The 16961-nt window shown below is 36.5% G+C and overlaps 3 protein-coding genes and 2 non-coding genes across 7 annotated transcripts in view; 4 read left to right on the forward strand and 1 right to left on the reverse strand.

The window, feature by feature from the left end:
* LOC149068329 (uncharacterized) overlaps window positions 1–10375 on the forward strand; it is a 79629-nt gene extending 69254 nt beyond the window's left edge. Inside the window, exons 4-5 of one of the 2 annotated variants that reach the window (XM_089251836.1) lie at window positions 3978–5921; window positions 10304–10375. In XM_089251836.1, the coding sequence (XP_089107962.1) occupies window positions 4736–5920 (1185 nt within the window). In that variant the 5' untranslated portion in view covers window positions 3978–4735 and the 3' untranslated portion in view covers window position 5921; window positions 10304–10375. Of the gene's footprint in view, window positions 1–3977; window positions 7180–10303 lie in introns of those variants that run through there. The other variant, XM_089251835.1, reaches the window with a different exon arrangement.
* LOC149068330 (uncharacterized) overlaps window positions 1–16961 on the forward strand; it is a 56254-nt gene that overhangs the window by 2198 nt on the left and 37095 nt on the right. The gene's annotated exons all lie outside the window — the stretch shown is intronic.
* LOC149068331 (uncharacterized) lies at window positions 10392–11345 on the forward strand. Its single transcript, XM_089251850.1, has one exon. It carries the CDS (start codon window positions 10392–10394, stop codon window positions 11343–11345), a length of 954 nt encoding a protein of 317 aa, XP_089107976.1.
* Window positions 14057–14128, reverse strand: TRNAA-GGC (transfer RNA alanine (anticodon GGC)). The gene has a single exon. It is a non-coding gene; the product is annotated as a tRNA-Ala (tRNA).
* TRNAA-GGC (transfer RNA alanine (anticodon GGC)) lies at window positions 14453–14524 on the forward strand. The gene has a single exon. It is a non-coding gene; the product is annotated as a tRNA-Ala (tRNA).

Consider the following 16961-nt stretch of genomic DNA (forward strand, 5'->3'; position numbering starts at 1 on the left):
AAATTTCTTCAACTGCTTACATACAGGGCTACAACTAGATGTTTGGTCACCCGGGGCAAATGCATATTTAGGCGTCCCCTTGTTTGTAATGTTGAAGGAGAGAATAAAATTTACGCCCCCTCTGGTCCAGCACCTGAGGCACGAGACCCGCCTGCTCCCCTGTAGTTGCGGCCCAGCGTACCAGACCCGTCATTTGAGGGGATGGGGGGGGACGTTGTACCCCTGGCTTTTGAAAATACATTAAAAATGGTATATGTATATGCATACATTGAGTACATGTTTTCTCAGCCACCTCGTTGGGCATTTTGCCTGTTGTGGCGTTGTATTTGTTCTTTGTCGCTCCCCCCCTCCCCACTGGGAAAAGTTGAAATGACGGCCCTGCTGCTTACATATGTGTATTGATACAAACTAGAGATGTGAAGTTCTCGAGAATAATCTTTTGGAGAATATTCTCTGGTAGGACTACTATTATAAATAACTAGAGAATATTCGTATAAGTTCTTGATGAGAATATTCTCCTGTTATTTATAATATACAGTCAGCCCCCCCCCCCCTGTATTCACGGTTTCCATATTCACAGTTTTTTTCCCTCTATTGAAATTTTTTTTTTCGCAACACTCAGAAATCTTCATTCACGTGTTTTATTTACAAAATTTGAGTTGTGTGTGTTTGGGATGGCTTGCTAATGACATTACTGTCATCGCTAGAGCCGCGGCAGCTCCCAAGAGAGAAACAGTCACCTCGAGTTGGATTAACCTTTGGCCACACTATGCGCCCCAGGACACAATCATTTATACAGAGCCAACTGAGAGAGAAGAGATTATAAAATACATTGTCACATTAACGAAACAGGTGGGTGGGAAAGGGTTCAATGATATGGATATAGAAGTCGAACAGCTAATTAATAGCAATTCAGAGATATTGACCAAGGAGGTTTTAATGTAGTTGACTGCTCCTGAAACTTAAGCGGTACCAGATGAAGTAGAAGTTCACCATGAGTAACATAGCGGAATGGCTTGGCACGTTCAAATCAGCAATAGATTATTTTCATGACATAGATCCCTCTATGGTACGCTCTTCACATGTAGAAAGATTGGTAGAGGAAGCCTTGTTGTCATATTTCAACATACTTGATAATATGAAGAAGAAACGGCAAACAGAAATCACAATGTTCTTTCAGGAAACATCGCCAATAATCGCTGCACCCTCTTTTACATTCCCTTCTACCCTCTGCATCACCCTGTTCTTCTCATGCTACTCAATAAATGAGATTTACAACAAAATACCTGTTTTGGGTTATTCGCGGTCACCCCCGGAACGTAATCCCCGCAAATACGGGGGCCAACTGTAGTTACATATAATATCCTTGAGAATATTCTCTGGAAGGATTACTTTTATAAATTACTAGGGGATATTCTTATAGAAAATAATAAGAATTATTCTGAAGTTATTAATACTAGTCCTTCCAGAGAATATTTTTGAATATTCTCCTCAATGAGAATATTCTTCAGTTACCGAAATCTTTGCAGAGAGTATCATCAAGAATATATGTAATAACATGTATTATAATAAATATTCTTGATAAATAACTCTCTTGAGAATAATTACTATTTTTGATACGAATATTCTCTAGTAATTTATAATAGTAGTCCTCTGAGAGAATATTCTCTGTCCCCGTCTTTCTTCCTATCAAGAAGATAGGTATATTGAAGTTTGTAGTCCACAATATCAAAGTTTAAAAGCGAGGAAATGAAACCAACAGAGGGCTGAATTGCGTAACTTTTAAAGAAATGTGAGTGATACAGAACTTAAGTGTATGTGCATTGAAGAAAACAGTTCTTTATCTTCTTAAAATGAAGGTGATTATATAAGAATAGCTTCCTTTATCAATCAACTTTGGTTTAATTTCTTTTGAACTTATTTCTGAAAATTCATCCAATTTTAAAATAATTTTTTTAAGGTTTTAATCTAAAGATTTCTAAAATCTTCAAGAACCAAACTTTTAAAACATCTCATCATGACCTGGAGAATATTCTGAGAATATTCTCGAACTAAAAAGTTCTCATTGGGGGTGATTATACCACAAATTGTTTTGTTGTAAATGTTTCAGGCAATGAAAAATGATTTATATTTCACAATATAAACAAAATTAGTAAAAAAAATTAAATTATTTAAAAGAAAAATGAATATTCTCGTTCTCCGAGAATATTCTTACCTCGCATCTCTATGCCAGTAAACAAGCTGTTCCAAAAGCCCTTTTCAGAACGCTTGTTTCGATTTGAATTAGGCAATATTGACTTCCAAAGACATTCAAGTTTTTTTAAATATCGTATGCATATTTACTTTGTTTTTTTAAGTACTTTGTGTCTCTTATGTAAGATGGAAGTGTAGAGAGGTGTATGGTCCTTGATTTTCTTATACGGGGCGATTAAAAAAGAATCATCCGATTTCAAAAGGATGCTAAACTTGAAATCAACCATTAAAAAAGATTGTTCATAAAACAGACACATTTTCACTCGTATATTCACATATTACTTATCATTCTATATTCTGTACTTTTAATTTTTAAGAAATATATAATTTTGAGGAATTGGGTGATTCTCTGTAAGTCACCCTTTCCTGTAAAAGTACTAACTTGATATCTTCTACTGCATGCCACAAGCACGAATGTACAAATTTTCCTTTTCTTTTTCTGAGATGTTTGGATACCTTGTTTTGCTATCTAAGTTGTGACCGAAACATGAATGGGTATCCCTATTTAAACACACGTTACAAAACATTTTAAGAAAATAACTTCCATAGAGTAACATGGGTAGAATGAGCATTCACACATCATTTCCTACTTTCTTTTTTTTACAAGGCATTGCACATTCATTATTTTGGCACGATGGAGCAGATATATTGATTATTGTGCAAGTAGAATTTGTGAAATTGTGTCGAGAGGGAAATGAAGTGATGCAGAATAATCGGATCGGGTGAAAAGGCTATGGAACCGAAGGGGATAGGTTATTGACTGTTGGATGAGAGAGCATGTCGAATGCCCAGTTCGAGAAACAACCACGTATGCTTCTGCGGGGGCATAGGTGGCTTATGTAGCTTGAGCCCTAGGGTCCAGTTCCTATGGGGTGTTGTATTTAAATCTCTACATTACATGCTTCATGCCAATGCTGGCATGTCTGTATGTGCGTATATGCATTTACATCTTCATTGTGCTCTGGGGAAAGTTTCGAAGGGTTAAAATAATTCATTTCTTATCAAATGTTTTTATTTTGAAAAATTCACTAATGTTCCCCCTTTCATTAAGACCCCCTATTTATTTTATTAACCCCTGAGGTGGCCACTATTCACAGTTTGGAAACCTCTGATATAAGAAAAAAGTCCAGCAGGTTTCTTTTTGTTGAATGAGAAAAGTCACAGAATTTTGGTATTTGGTAGACACCCTGTATATATATTATTGAAAATAAGAATATATTTTTGTTTGAAGATAGAGAAAGTTATTGTTTTGAAAACTCTAATTCATCTGGGAACAGCCATAGATTTTGAAAATCTATAAATGAAAGAATTATAAATAAAGTAATGACTTGTCAGAAACAGAAATATAAATAGAAAGTGATAAAAAAAGCTTGGTGCTGAATACATTTGATGTAATCTGCTGGGGTCACAATTTAGGCCAGTTTTGTGAGAATGGCCTACATGAGGCATTGGCCATTTTCACTTGCCCTGCTGCTAATTCCATGATACCAAAAAAATTATATGCACAACCTTTATTCACCTTTCTCCTAACTTTTATCGATTCTATTCTTTTTGTACTTTTACACATAATAAATTGTATTTTAACTACATGATAGGTGCAGCATGACCTTACAGGTCCTTGCTCCATTAAAAATAGAAATCTAGTCAATCAGCAAAAGAAATTGCATGTAACAAAATATTGATTAAAAAATCGATATGTTAACGTCATTATTTCCCATTACCAGGTACTTGAAATGACTCGTCAGATAGATTCATTTCTTCAACGGAACACATAGAATGAACAAACAAAGAAAGTGAACTATGCAAACTGCAGTAGTATCTCCGGCAACAGTCGACTGCTTTTAGACAGTAGCAGTAGGTTCAATTCATGTTCTTTCAGATTAACCTCTCAGTTTCATGTCAACAAACAAAATTGTTTTGATATGGACAGTGACATCCATGGCAGCGATTCTCTTGATTTCTCATTTATGATAACACAGTTTTTATCAGGAGTGGAAAGTAAAAGAACTATCTGTTAAAAAACATCACGAAAAAGACAGTGCTGTAGTTTTCCCATTTTAACCCATTTGCATTTAATTTATATCGATGAAAACCATAATAAAGATATGATCTCTGCTAATGAAAAGGTCTTACAATGGTCCCAAACAGACAAATGGTCGACAAACTAGAAGAAAATCGGTGTAGCGGAAATGGGGGGAAACTGACAATTGCATTCAAAAAGTTTCATGTTTTATTCTTGCCCATACAGTGACATAGATGGAACAGCACATTGCATTGTAAAAGTGGTGTGTACAACTTTGATATGGTTGTCCATAATCAGGTAAAACATTACGAATGTGATATTTACAATAAAAGATTTCATCAGCAAAAGCAGCATAATATTTTTAATTTTGGATAAGAATAATTGAATGGGAGGCTTGCTGTGAAAGATTCTCGTATCATTTTGCCTTCCGATTTGCATACTCACATTTTGAATGAATGCATGTATCAAATGGATTTTTGCATTACTTCAAAAATGTCACCAATGAATTCACCCAAAAAGTGTGAAGAAATTCCTTATGAATGTGATATTTGCAGTAAGAGGTTTTCAAGTAGCTCCAAGTTCAATAAACATAAAGAGAGTCACAGTGAAGAAAAACCATACCGTTGTGATGTTTGTGGTGAAATGTTTTTGCTATGCTCTAATTTAGATCTACACAAAAGCATCCACACAAGGGAAAACCCATATGAATGCGATGTTTGTGGTAAAAAGTTTCAGTACAATTGTCGCTTGAATGAACACAAAATGTGCCACAGTGGAGAAACACCATTCGAGTGTGATGTTTGTGGTAAAATGTTTTCGCGATACTATAATTTAAATCAACACAAAATTGCCCACACAGGAGAAAAACCATGTGAATGCAATGTTTGTGGTAAAAAGTTTCGCGACAATTCTCACTTGAATGATCACCAAGTATGCCACAGTGAAGAAAAACCATATAAGTGTGATGTTTGTGGTAAAATGTTTTCACGATGCTCTTATTTGAATCAACACAAAAGGAGACATACTGGAGAAAAACCATATGAATGCAATGTATGTGGTAAGATGTTTTCCTCCAACAGTGACTTGAGGACACACAGAAGGGTCCACACTGGAGAAAAACCCCATGAATGTGAAGTTTGTTTTAAAAAGTTTTCAGAAAGGTCAACCTTGATTGGTCATAAGAGGATCCACACTGGAGAAAAACCACATGAATGTGATGTGTGTTTTAAAAAATTTTCAGAAAGATCAACCTTGATTAGCCATAAGAGGATCCACACTGGAGAAAAACCGTATGAATGTGATGTTTGTTGTAAAAAGTTTTCGAGAAAAACTACCTTGAATAATCACGAAAGAATCCACACTGGGGTAAAACCATATGAATGTGATGTTTGTTATAAAAAATTTTGGGACAACCCTACCTTGAACAAACATAGAAAGATCCACACTATTGGAAAACCCTATGAATGTGATGTTTGTTGTAAGAGGTTTTCGGAGAGATGTTTCTTGAATAAACATGAAAGGATACACACTGGAGGGAAACCATATGATTGCAATGTTTGCAATAAAATGTTTTCTACCAGCTCTAACTTGGGTAAACACAAAAAGATCCACCATAAAGAAAAATCATGTGAGTTTGAAGTTTGAGGTAAATATTTTTCAAAATATCTAGTTCGGATTTTAGACACATAAGAAGTTTCATCTTAGATGTTATTTATGTGAGTGATGTCTGTGGTAGAAAGTTTTTCATAATTTCTACTCAAAATAGATATGGAAAAGGTTGCACAATTAAGAACTACACAAGTGTGATGATTTGAGTGAAAAATTATTCTTGAATTCTTTTAATGAGCATGAAAGTGTTTATTAAGAGGATTATATTGTGTGTGTTTGAACTTAATCATGTTTTATTGAGAGCAAGAAAGTTTTTATTGGAGGAGAGCTATATCAGTGTATTGTTTATAGGAGAATTTTCTGAACTACCAACTTCACTAATGACTGTAAAGGATTCACACTAGAGCATGAGTTGCATTCTCAAAGAATGTCTTTGGATGAACTATTACTGCAACTGGATGTTGCAATGAAGAAATTTGGATTTTGTTTACTTTTTTCTCCTTTGACTTATGATCAAACCTTTCTTCTGGCTACCTAATGCCAGGAGAAATTCATTTTTACATGTTTTGTGACACTGATCAAAAACTAAGCATGTTAGAAAGACATGCTTTTCAGAAATAATAGATGTCTCTGAGCTGTGGAACATGTGGTAAAGAAAAAACAATTTTCTGTTATATATTTGTCACAAAAAAAAAAAGGGACATTTACTAAAAACACTCGCCACTTTTTTCCTTAATCTAGTGTGTGGAATAATTTACAATTCTAATTGATTTAAAAGGAGGTTCAAATGATGACTAAATTCTTACAATATTTATTTACAATAACCCAGAATGCATGAAATGCATTTACACTAGAAGAGTAATAAAATAATAATGAGTAAATAATAAAAATAATTAGAAGTAATAGTCAAAAGGGAAAGCTCGTTGCATACGAAGCCAGGTTAAAATCCTCAATAGCAGAAGCAAATCTTGCGTAGGAGTCGCATACAGGTTCTGATGTCAAACTGTTCCATATTCTCGCCACACGACATCTGTACACATAGAAAAAGGAATCTCTTCTCGCTGTTGGTATTCTTATTTGGAAGTGATGCCTCCGTGGGTTAACTTGTCTGTCTATGATCTTGAAGGAAGGTTCTCCTGATAGTAGATAAACCAATTGGTGAACTAGTTTGTAGCACATCTTCAGATCTGCAGTGATTCTACGCCATTCCAGCGAGGCAAACCCAGAAATTTAAGCCTCTCGCAATAAGACTAGCCGCTCATGCCAGCTATTCTTCTTTAAAGGTTAATCAGTGATTCTTATTTCACAGTGACCATCTTGGAGATATGCACATGTCTCTCTAATTAGAATTTGTGCTGTTATAACACGCTAGATATACAATCATGTTCACACATGCACTGTAGCACAGGTCAGCAACCAAGTTCACCACGTGAAAATCTGCTGCTTTAAGACTTTTTGCTTGTCAGAGATAGACTTTGATGTGCAAGTCCCTGCTAATTTGTTTTTTGTTTACTACCAGAGTTCTGCCAAAAAATCAATTTGGTAATTACCCCATAAAGACAAAACTAATCAAAACAAAACAATCAGACAAAATAAGTTTACAGTTTAGAGGAATAATAATAATCTTTTCACCAATATAATTAAGGAAAAAAGCAACAATAAAGGCAAATAACAAGGAAAAAGTCACAAATTCCTAACCCGTTTTGGTACACTTTGTGTGCTGTCTTCAGAGGATAAATATAACCACTATCAACGCTGACTGGATGTATGCTGTGCACTGCATCATGGTTGTGCGGCTGGGTTCATGAGCCATAGCGAAAAAAAATGTTAGAGGTGGTGTGCTAGGGGAAAAATGTGTGTACAGATGAGAAAAATGTGTCCCTAGAATGCTCAGATTTTCAGTTTGGTATTGAGAGTCTTTCCATGTATACACTGAAACCATTGAAGTCAGGGGGCACCTTTTTCTTTCTTTTTTTCTTTTAATTGTATTTTCACTTAACTCTATCATTAATTTTATATGAAATGGATCAAAATCATTCTAAACGAGAAAGAGAGGTGTGTAGAGCAGTGTTTAAGCCGGATAAAAAATTCCTTTCGCAAAAAAGCAAAAATGGGGAGAAAAGCTTTAGCAAAATGCTGCAATGCTAATGTAATGATTCATGGTCGGACGTCTCGTTGCGTACCTCCTGTATGCATTTTTGCGAAAGTGGCTGCTACTTTTTTCGCATTTTGCGAAAAATGCGACCGTAGCTTAAACCCTGGTGTAGAGCAATTCAAAATTGAAAATAAATTCAATCTAACGCGAGGTTACTTATTGAATTCATGTTCATTGGCATGAAAATTTAGCTTATGATGCCGCTTTTTCATGTTGCAGCATGCATTCATATCAATAAAAACGTTCATCAGCTGAGGTAGAAAAACGTCAAAATTTGTAAGCCAAGGTATCATTGTTTTATTCTTGAAAACTTTTTGCGTTTTCCTATAGTGATCTTTCCATTTTTCGTGGGCTTTGACCTGGCCTGGAGTACACTGTTATTAGATTTTGGACAAGGCCATAAGGGGGGGGGGGGTAATTGGCGGTCTGGTCCCCCCCCCCTGAAATGTGAGAAAATAACCAAAAAAAAGGGAAAAGGATAGCCAAATCTATTGTTCTATCACTCTTTGGTCCCCCCCCCCCGAACAAAATTTTTGCTGGTTTTGAAGACTATATCTTCAGAATGACATAGTTGGGAGGAAGGGGGAGGGGTGCAGAAAAAAAAATGTGTAAAAAACCTAATTTATACAATCCTGTATTTACAATACCAACTGGGACCTGATTTCTGGACCAAAGGAGGTATTTGCACTGCAGTGGTAAAGGGTTCCTCACAGTTTTATCCCCCCTATTTTAATAGCACATATTTGTTAAACCAAACATCTTTGCTTTCATGTTGGTCCCAAATGTTGCTGTTTTTATGGGGGGGGCCTTTCAAGTTGAGTAAGTATCCCAACTTCAAGAATAAGCAATAAAATTTTTTGGCTTGCCATTTAATGTTGCCATTAACAACCATTATTTTGTTTTTGTTCAAGGCAGCTTTTTGAAGCAAAAATAAGTTTGAATAATCCAAACACTGTATTCTCCCATATTATCCGGCATGCCATGGAACTTGGGGGTCATCAGCTTTTTGAATGTTGGAGTCTGATCCGTTCCCGGCATGCCGGGAAAAGTGAGGTTTAATAAGTATCACAATATGCATTTAGCCAATTCAATGGATTTCTAGAATAAAGATATTTAAGAATTTTCCAGAATCTATGACTCTCTCTTTATGCCAGAAAATAAGGGTGTGTCAAGCATGCTGGTCTCCCTCCCCGTTTCCCGGCATGCCGGCTAATATGTAACATGATAAAACCCCATTTACCCAATAAATTGAAGACATCAAGGGTGTTATCAGTAATGACAGTTTCTTTAGACGGTTCAAAACACATGTGTTAACTTGGTCATAGCCATTTCTACTTGTCCTATTGTAAACAGCAAAGAATTGCAAGTGTAGCCCTTGTATACGACCTCAACTTTCCTTTACCTTCTACTGATTCTAGTTGCCTTGTATTTAATGTATGAGAAATTGTGTTTTTGTTTAACTACAGCAGCATGACTTTACAGGTATTTGCACCATTGAGAATAAAACACAATCCCCACACAAAAAAATTACATTAAGGAATATCGATAAAAATATTTTTATCAGTGTGTTAACATCATTATTTCTCATTACCAGGTACTTGAAAAGCCTCGTCCGGCAGATTCATTTTTTCAAACAAACACATAGAATGAACAAAGGGAATAACAAAAGCTGAAATAGTTTCTTCAGCTATGTAATCCACTGCTTTTAGAAGAAGAATAAAAAACAGCCGAATCTTTCATGTTCTTTCCAATTACCTGTTAATTTTATGTTACGACATTTTAATATACATGACTTGTCTTCAATGTCAGTACAAAAAAATGATGGAATCTAGCATAGAGCCATTTCATTGATATATCTCATTCATGACAAAACTGTTTTCATCAGAATGACAATAAGAAAGAATTATCTGCTTTAAAACAAATCATAAAAGAGATAATTTTAACTAATTTGCATTTAATTTATATTGATGAAAGACGTAATATAAAATATATGAGCTCTGCTAACGAAAAAGTCTGACAAGAGTCCTAAACAAGACAAACCAGAAGAAAACTAGTGTAGAGGAAATAGGTAAAACTGATGATTGCATCCAAAAAGTTTTATTCTTGCCCATACAGTGACATAGATGGAACAGCACAGTGTATTGTGAAAGTGATGTGTACAACTTTGATATGGTTGCCCATAATCATAATACATTATGAATGTGATATTTGCAATAAAATATTTCATCAATTCTATGAAAGAAGCATAATATTTTTAATTTCAGATTAGAACAATTGGATGTGAGGCTTGCTGTGAAAGATTTGCATATCATTTTGCCTTCCAATTTGCATGCTCACATTTTGAATGAAAGCATGTATCGAATGGATTTTTGCATTACTTCAGAAATGTCACCAATGGATTCACCCAAAAAGTGTGAAGAAATTCCTTATGAGTGTGATGTTTGCAATAAGAGATTTTCAAGTACTTCAAACTTGGATAGGCACAAAGAACGCCACAGTGAAGAAAAACCATACTGTTGTGATGTTTGTGGTGAAATGTTTTTGCTATGCTCTAATTTAAATCTGCATAAAAGCATCCACACAAGAGAAAAACCATATGAATGTGATGTTTGTGGCAAAATTTTTCTGTACATTTCTCGTTTGAATAGTCACAAAATGTGTCACAGTGGAGAAACACCATTTGAGTGTGATGTTTGTGGTAAAATGTTTTCGCGATGCTCTAATTTAAATCAACATAAAAGCATCCATACAGGAGAAAAACCATATGAATGCAATGTCTGTGGTAAAAAATTTCGATACAATTCTCACTTGAATGAACATAAAATATGCCACAGTGGAAAAAAATCATATAAGTGTGATGTTTGTGGTAAAATGTTTTCGCGATGTTCTACTTTGAATGAACACAAAAGGAACCATACTGGAGAAAAACCCTATGAATGCAATGTATGTGGTAAGATGTTTTTCTCCAGCAGTGACTTGAGGAAACACAGAAGGGTTCACACTGGAGAAAAACCATATGAATGTGATGTCTGCTTTAAAAAATTTTCAGAAATATCAACCTTAAGTAGTCATAAGAGGATCCACACTGGAGAAAAGCCACATGAATGTCATGTTTGTTGTAAAAAGTTTTCAAGAAAATCTACCTTGAGTAAACACGAAAGAATCCACACTGGGGTCAAACCATATGAATGTCATGTTTGTTATAAAAAGTTTTCAAGAAAATGTTCCTTGAGTAAACACGAAAGTATCCACACTGAGTGGGAAAAAAATAAAAATATTGAAGGTGGCCATCTTGAAAATGTATAGATTAACTTTAAATTTATTAGAAATTTAAAAACAAATTATATCAATTTTAGTGTTGGTTTTTGTCTCTATTGTAATACATACCATTTAGTTATTTTTAAAACATACACTTACACAAGTATTAGATCAACAAAATTCAATATTAGGTTTATATAAAAGGTAAATTTTTTCCAAGAGTAAAGTACCTTAACCCAGTTTTTTAATTACATCTCAGAAAAATGCTGTCTGTTAGTTGAAATCGAAATCAGTTCTATTTGCTCATCGTCTTCATCTTCTTGTACTTCGTTATTTCTATTGAAACCACAAAAATTGCGTATACAAACCACCCAGCAGGACAAGTTCACATCTTTTTGTACGGCATGGTGTTTCACTATCAAAGAAGCATGAAATTAACTTCAAGACTTCACTTGGAGCTAGTCAGATAGTGCAACATTATCTGGTACACCAATGAGCAGAAGTACTTCGGAATCGCTGTTTTGTAGTAGCCAAATTGTGTCCAGGATCTATGGTCGTTTTAGCTGTACCCAAAGCATTTTTTTTAGGTAGGCCTAATGGTTTGAAGGTGTGCTCGTTTTACATTCTGCTGAACAGCTTCCTTAGTCGTGGCAGTGAACAGGAAGTTGTAAAAACTATTTCTTCCCATTATTATGGACCAGGCTCAGTGCTTTTTAAAGTGAAAAACATTTTGCATAACTAATAGATGTTAATGAAAATTGATGTTTGTTCACATCTATGCTTGTTGTTTTATCTCCCGTAATGAAAGGGAAGGATCAATTTTTAAAAACTTTACTATTTTAGCCTTTCCTTATACAAAAAAGGCAAGCTGTGGTATCACATCCACGTAGAGAATGTCTGGCCAAAATATCTGGTATCAGTATGTTTTCAGATGGAGGTTTTAATGTCAATCAACGATCATCTTCCGAAAGGTGATTACATGTACATGGGGATAGTAATATTTTTCTTTAAATAACGGTAAAGAAGCCAAAAAAAAAAAAACATCAGTGGTTGTCTACATGCTTTACATTCCGGAAGGGACAGCTGGGTCGTGTTTGGTCTGACAGTCTACATGCTTGTTGAGCAATCATAACTGCCTCTTCATAGAGTTGCTCATTTTATTGTTTTAAGGGGACTAAGGACTGTTGAACGATAAAAAAAATAATTTTTTTTTATTATTTAAAAAATTATAGATCTTGAACATTTTGATACCTCACTTTTGTTGGGGGAGGGGTGGGTTTTAGCCCGAAAATCCCTCCCCTCCCGCATACGTCTATGGTAATGTACGTTTTAAAAGTTTATTGCAGAGAATGGAAATCAAAGAATAAACTATTTACATTTTAAGATAAATTTTATAATGTCTAACTTAATTGCAGATAACATGAAATCATGTATACTGTATAGTATCAATTCGTACATTTTTAAAATAATCAAAATATTATTGATGCAGACAATTCTTACAGAAAGCATTTAAACTTATTTTTACTGTTCATTGATGAATTATTAAACACACAAATGCTTGAAACACCTTGGAAAAGTGAATTATTCCTCTATTTTATCACGGAGAATTATTTTTATTTAAGGGATCATTCTCAAGTATTACGTCAGCATCGATGGAGGGGGGGGGTTCCAATTTGCTGACTTGATGACAAGGGGGGGAGGGGGTTTGGATGGTGCTTACGCCATCAACCACCCTTTTTAAAGATATGAAATATTCTTAATGGCATCTTATTCGGTGCGCCAAAAACTGAAAAAAAACCTTTGGATAGCTATTGGGCACCTGAACTAGCATTCTCCCTATTGATAAGTCCCCTACAGAGCCACCTTAGTCATCTCTAAATGTGTTTCATGGATCCTTCAAGTTCTCTGGAAATGTTTTCGGGCCGTTTAAATGCTCTGGAACTGTGTCACGCATCACTCAAGTGATCCATAATTATGCAACGGATCACTTGAATATTCTGGGAATGTTCCGCGGGTAACTTGAGTGATGTAGAACCGCACTGGGGGCTGCTTAAGTGCTTTAAATCTGTCACATGTCACTCAAGGGATCTGTGCCATGGATCGTTTAAGGGTTCTGTAACTGTGTCGCGGGTTACTTAGGTGATCTTTGAATGTGAAAATGATCTTTGAGGCCTACTTCAGTGATCTGAAAATGCACCACGGGCCACTTAAATGATCTGGAATTATGTCGCGGGTCATTTAAGAGATCTGTAAATGTGCCGCTTAGTTCATTTTTATAAATTAGGTTTGGGGGGGGGGGGCAAGCCGCATCAGATAACCTCCAGGACCACATTTGGTCTGCGGGTCAAGGGTTTACCATATATGGCTCGAAGGGTGGGTCGCAATGAATTTTTAAAGAGAAATTTTGAGTTATGACTAGAGCCCGGATTATATGTACTTAAAAAGTGGCAAAATATGCACTTAAAAATGCCGAAATATATACTATATTTACACACATCCATATTTTTTATGAATATCTTTTTACAGTCGCCTCGTTAGACAATTTGCCTGCTGTGGCCTTTGTGTTTGTATTCAAAAAATTATTTAAAAAATTAAAAATTTCAAAATATGTACCAAAAATGAGAAAATACGCTTTGAAAAATCACTATGCAAAAAAAAAATGCAAATATGTTTTAAAGTGTATATTTTCTATAGTACAAGATTCATCGAAAGACTGGTTATTTGTGGAGATGAAGATTACAAGGAAGAAAATTCATCACTGCCTCCACGGGGACTCGAACCCCGGTCTCTCGCTTGCCGAACGAGTGCTCTACCATCTAAGCTATGGAAGCAGATAGAATATTTCAACCTTGGAGCGTATATATATGTTGAAAGGCACCGTACATGGACGGCGTCAACAATCAACTAATAGCGAGAGACCGGGGTTTGAGTCCCCGTGGGGGGCAGTGATGAATTTTCTTCCTTGTAATCTTCATCTCCACAAATAACCAGTCTTTCGATGAATCTTGTATTGACAAGTGGAGAGGACGTTTCTATATGCATATGGCCATCTGGTTGGCCTTTGTCATTCACGAGCTATTAGTTGATTGTCGACGCCGTCCATGTACGGTGCCTTTCAACATATATATATGCTCCAAGGTTGAAATATTCTAACTGCTTCCATAGCTTAGATGGTAGAGCACTCGTCCGGCAAGCGAGAGACCGGGGTTCGAGTCCCCGTGGGGGCAGTGATGAATTTTCTTCCTTGTAATCTTCATCTCCACAAATAACCAGTCTTTCGATGAATCTTGTATTGACAAATGGAGAGGACGTTTCTATATGTATTTTCTATAGTGCATATTCATTTACAAAAACTATCCTCACACATGCATATAACTTCTAAAACGCTAAAACTTTTTATTTAAGCATTTTTAATTTCTAGTTAGTCTGGGGCTGTGTTTAGTAACGAAATACCAGTAAAAACATTTCGAGGCTACTTCTAAAAGAATTGAACATTTCTGACGCTAACGCTGAAAGTTGATATTTGAAGGGGAAAAAAATCCTACCTGTGAGGGAAAAAACCGGTGTGTTATGAAAATAGTGTGAGCAATATTCATTTGCAGAACTAAAAAAGTGATTGAGCTTCAATAAACCTTCACAAAAAAATATGCACTTATTCTGAAAATTCCTTGATTTTATGCATTAGAATGCTGAAAAAGGCCAAAATATGCAATGCATATAATCCGGGCTCTAGTTATGACCCTTCAAATAGCATTGAAATTGACAAAAACCGATTATAACATAAAGGGTATTTTCTTTCGAAATTTTAATTTTTTTTAAAATATTTTTTTGCATTAAAAACAATTTTTTTTCGTCTGGGGGGGGGGGGGGGTGCATGAGCCCTGTATGCCCGCTCTCCCGCGTACGTTTCTGATCCCACCAATCAGAGTTGCCAGGTCCTTAAAAAATTTCCAGCCAAAATCCTCTTCAAAAGTAGCCAAAAAATAGCCCAAAATATTTGAACTTGTGCTGCCATCTATGAAGCAACAAGCGAGCTACAGTATGGCGATATTCTAGTAATCCCCCCCCCCCCCTTTTCCGTAAAAATATGGGGGGGGGGGGGGTTTACCGAATAAATTGATTTCTTCGAAAAGTTGCGAAAGTCAGGGCTACACATTTTCTCTCTTGGAAAAACGGCCCAGAGATGGCCTGGAGTGGAGGCCGTCTTAAAAGCATAATGGGCCTCCGGGCAAATTGATTTTGCTCAGCCCTCTATCCAGACTGCAATTGCCTACTTACCAATTCACATGCTTAATGTCGCAAATCTTAACCATATCTCATTATCCCCCTCCCCCGCCGCTCTTCATTCAAGGCCTCCGTGACGTGCCCGGGTTTGACAATGCGTCAAGACGACACTGCCTCAAATTGTGCATAGGTGCCTACGAAATTTGGTACAATGATTTTAAAAATTAGGTATGGGCTTTAAATCCCAGACCAGGTTTTTCACGGTCTAGTAAACAAAAAATTTAAGAAGAGGGTTGTCTTCTTGTCTACTCTTCTGGGTTCGTTTTAAGAGCATCCAGGGCCCCGAGAGCCAAGTGATTTTTCTGATTCCCTACATGGAAAATCCCCGAAAAATACAACCACCTCTAGTTTTTCTGAGGCCCCCGAGCCATGCCCTGGTGGGCCCATGCGTTAAGACAGAACTGGTTCCTGGGCTTGAGCTCTGCCAGCTCCACGCTTGTGAAGGCTACGGTATCTTTCACAGGCTTCTGTGGTCTAGATATTGTGTTTCCCAACCGTCGGGTCAGAGCAACACCTTCTATAGCAGGCGGCCTCCGTGCGAAGCTCGTGAGGTCACTGAAGTCTCCCATTTCCCTTATAGTCATTGCATATACAGCATACTACTTCCCTTATACTACATTGGATATATGATAACCGACCGGCCGTGGTATCATAAAGGTTTAAAACCACTATCTAGAGCCTAGGACAGTTCCCAAGTTTTTGTTTTACGGTCCCTTCAATTATTGGGTGGCAAAGGCATTATGGTTGAAAGTTCTGGCTTTCCATAGTTGGGTGAGATGCCCTCCCATCCCTTTCTGCCTTGTCAGGAAGAAAACACAACATGAGGTGGGGACTGAAGTGAAAAAAAAAAAACTTCTTTGCTCGCAAGCAAAGAAAAATAGGGAGAAATTCGCCATGAACACAATTTTGGAAAAACCGCCCAAAAACCCGCCACCCGCCAAAGCCAAAAATTTCCCGCCGAACAGTTTTCAAACCAGCCCAATTTGGCGGGAAAACCGCCAATCTGGCAACTCTGCCACCAATATGCGTTAGGATCAGAGTTGCCAGGTCCTTAAAAAATTTCCAGCCAAAATCCTCTTCAAAAGTAGGCAAAAAGTAGCCCAAAATATTTGAACTTGTGCTGCCATCTATGAAGCAACAAGCGAGCTACAGTTTGACGATATTCTATCCTGCAAAAGTGGCTTATAACTCTTTTCCTGTCACTAACTCCCCCCACTTTTCACTTTTTCGTGAAAAAATATGTTTTTTTAGAATTTTGCGAAAGTCAGGGCTATACATTCTCTCTCCTGGAAAAACGGCCCAGATGTGGCCTCAAGTATAGGCCGTCTTAAAAGCATCATGGGCCCCCGGACAAATTGATTCTGCTCAGCCCTCTATTCA

The sequence above is a fragment of the Pholcus phalangioides genome, unplaced genomic scaffold (genome assembly GCF_987345545.1).
Source record: "Pholcus phalangioides strain wild (caught in Gottingen) unplaced genomic scaffold, Ppha-v1.0 ptg000027l_1, whole genome shotgun sequence".
In the NCBI taxonomy this organism is placed as follows: domain Eukaryota; kingdom Metazoa; phylum Arthropoda; class Arachnida; order Araneae; family Pholcidae; genus Pholcus; species Pholcus phalangioides.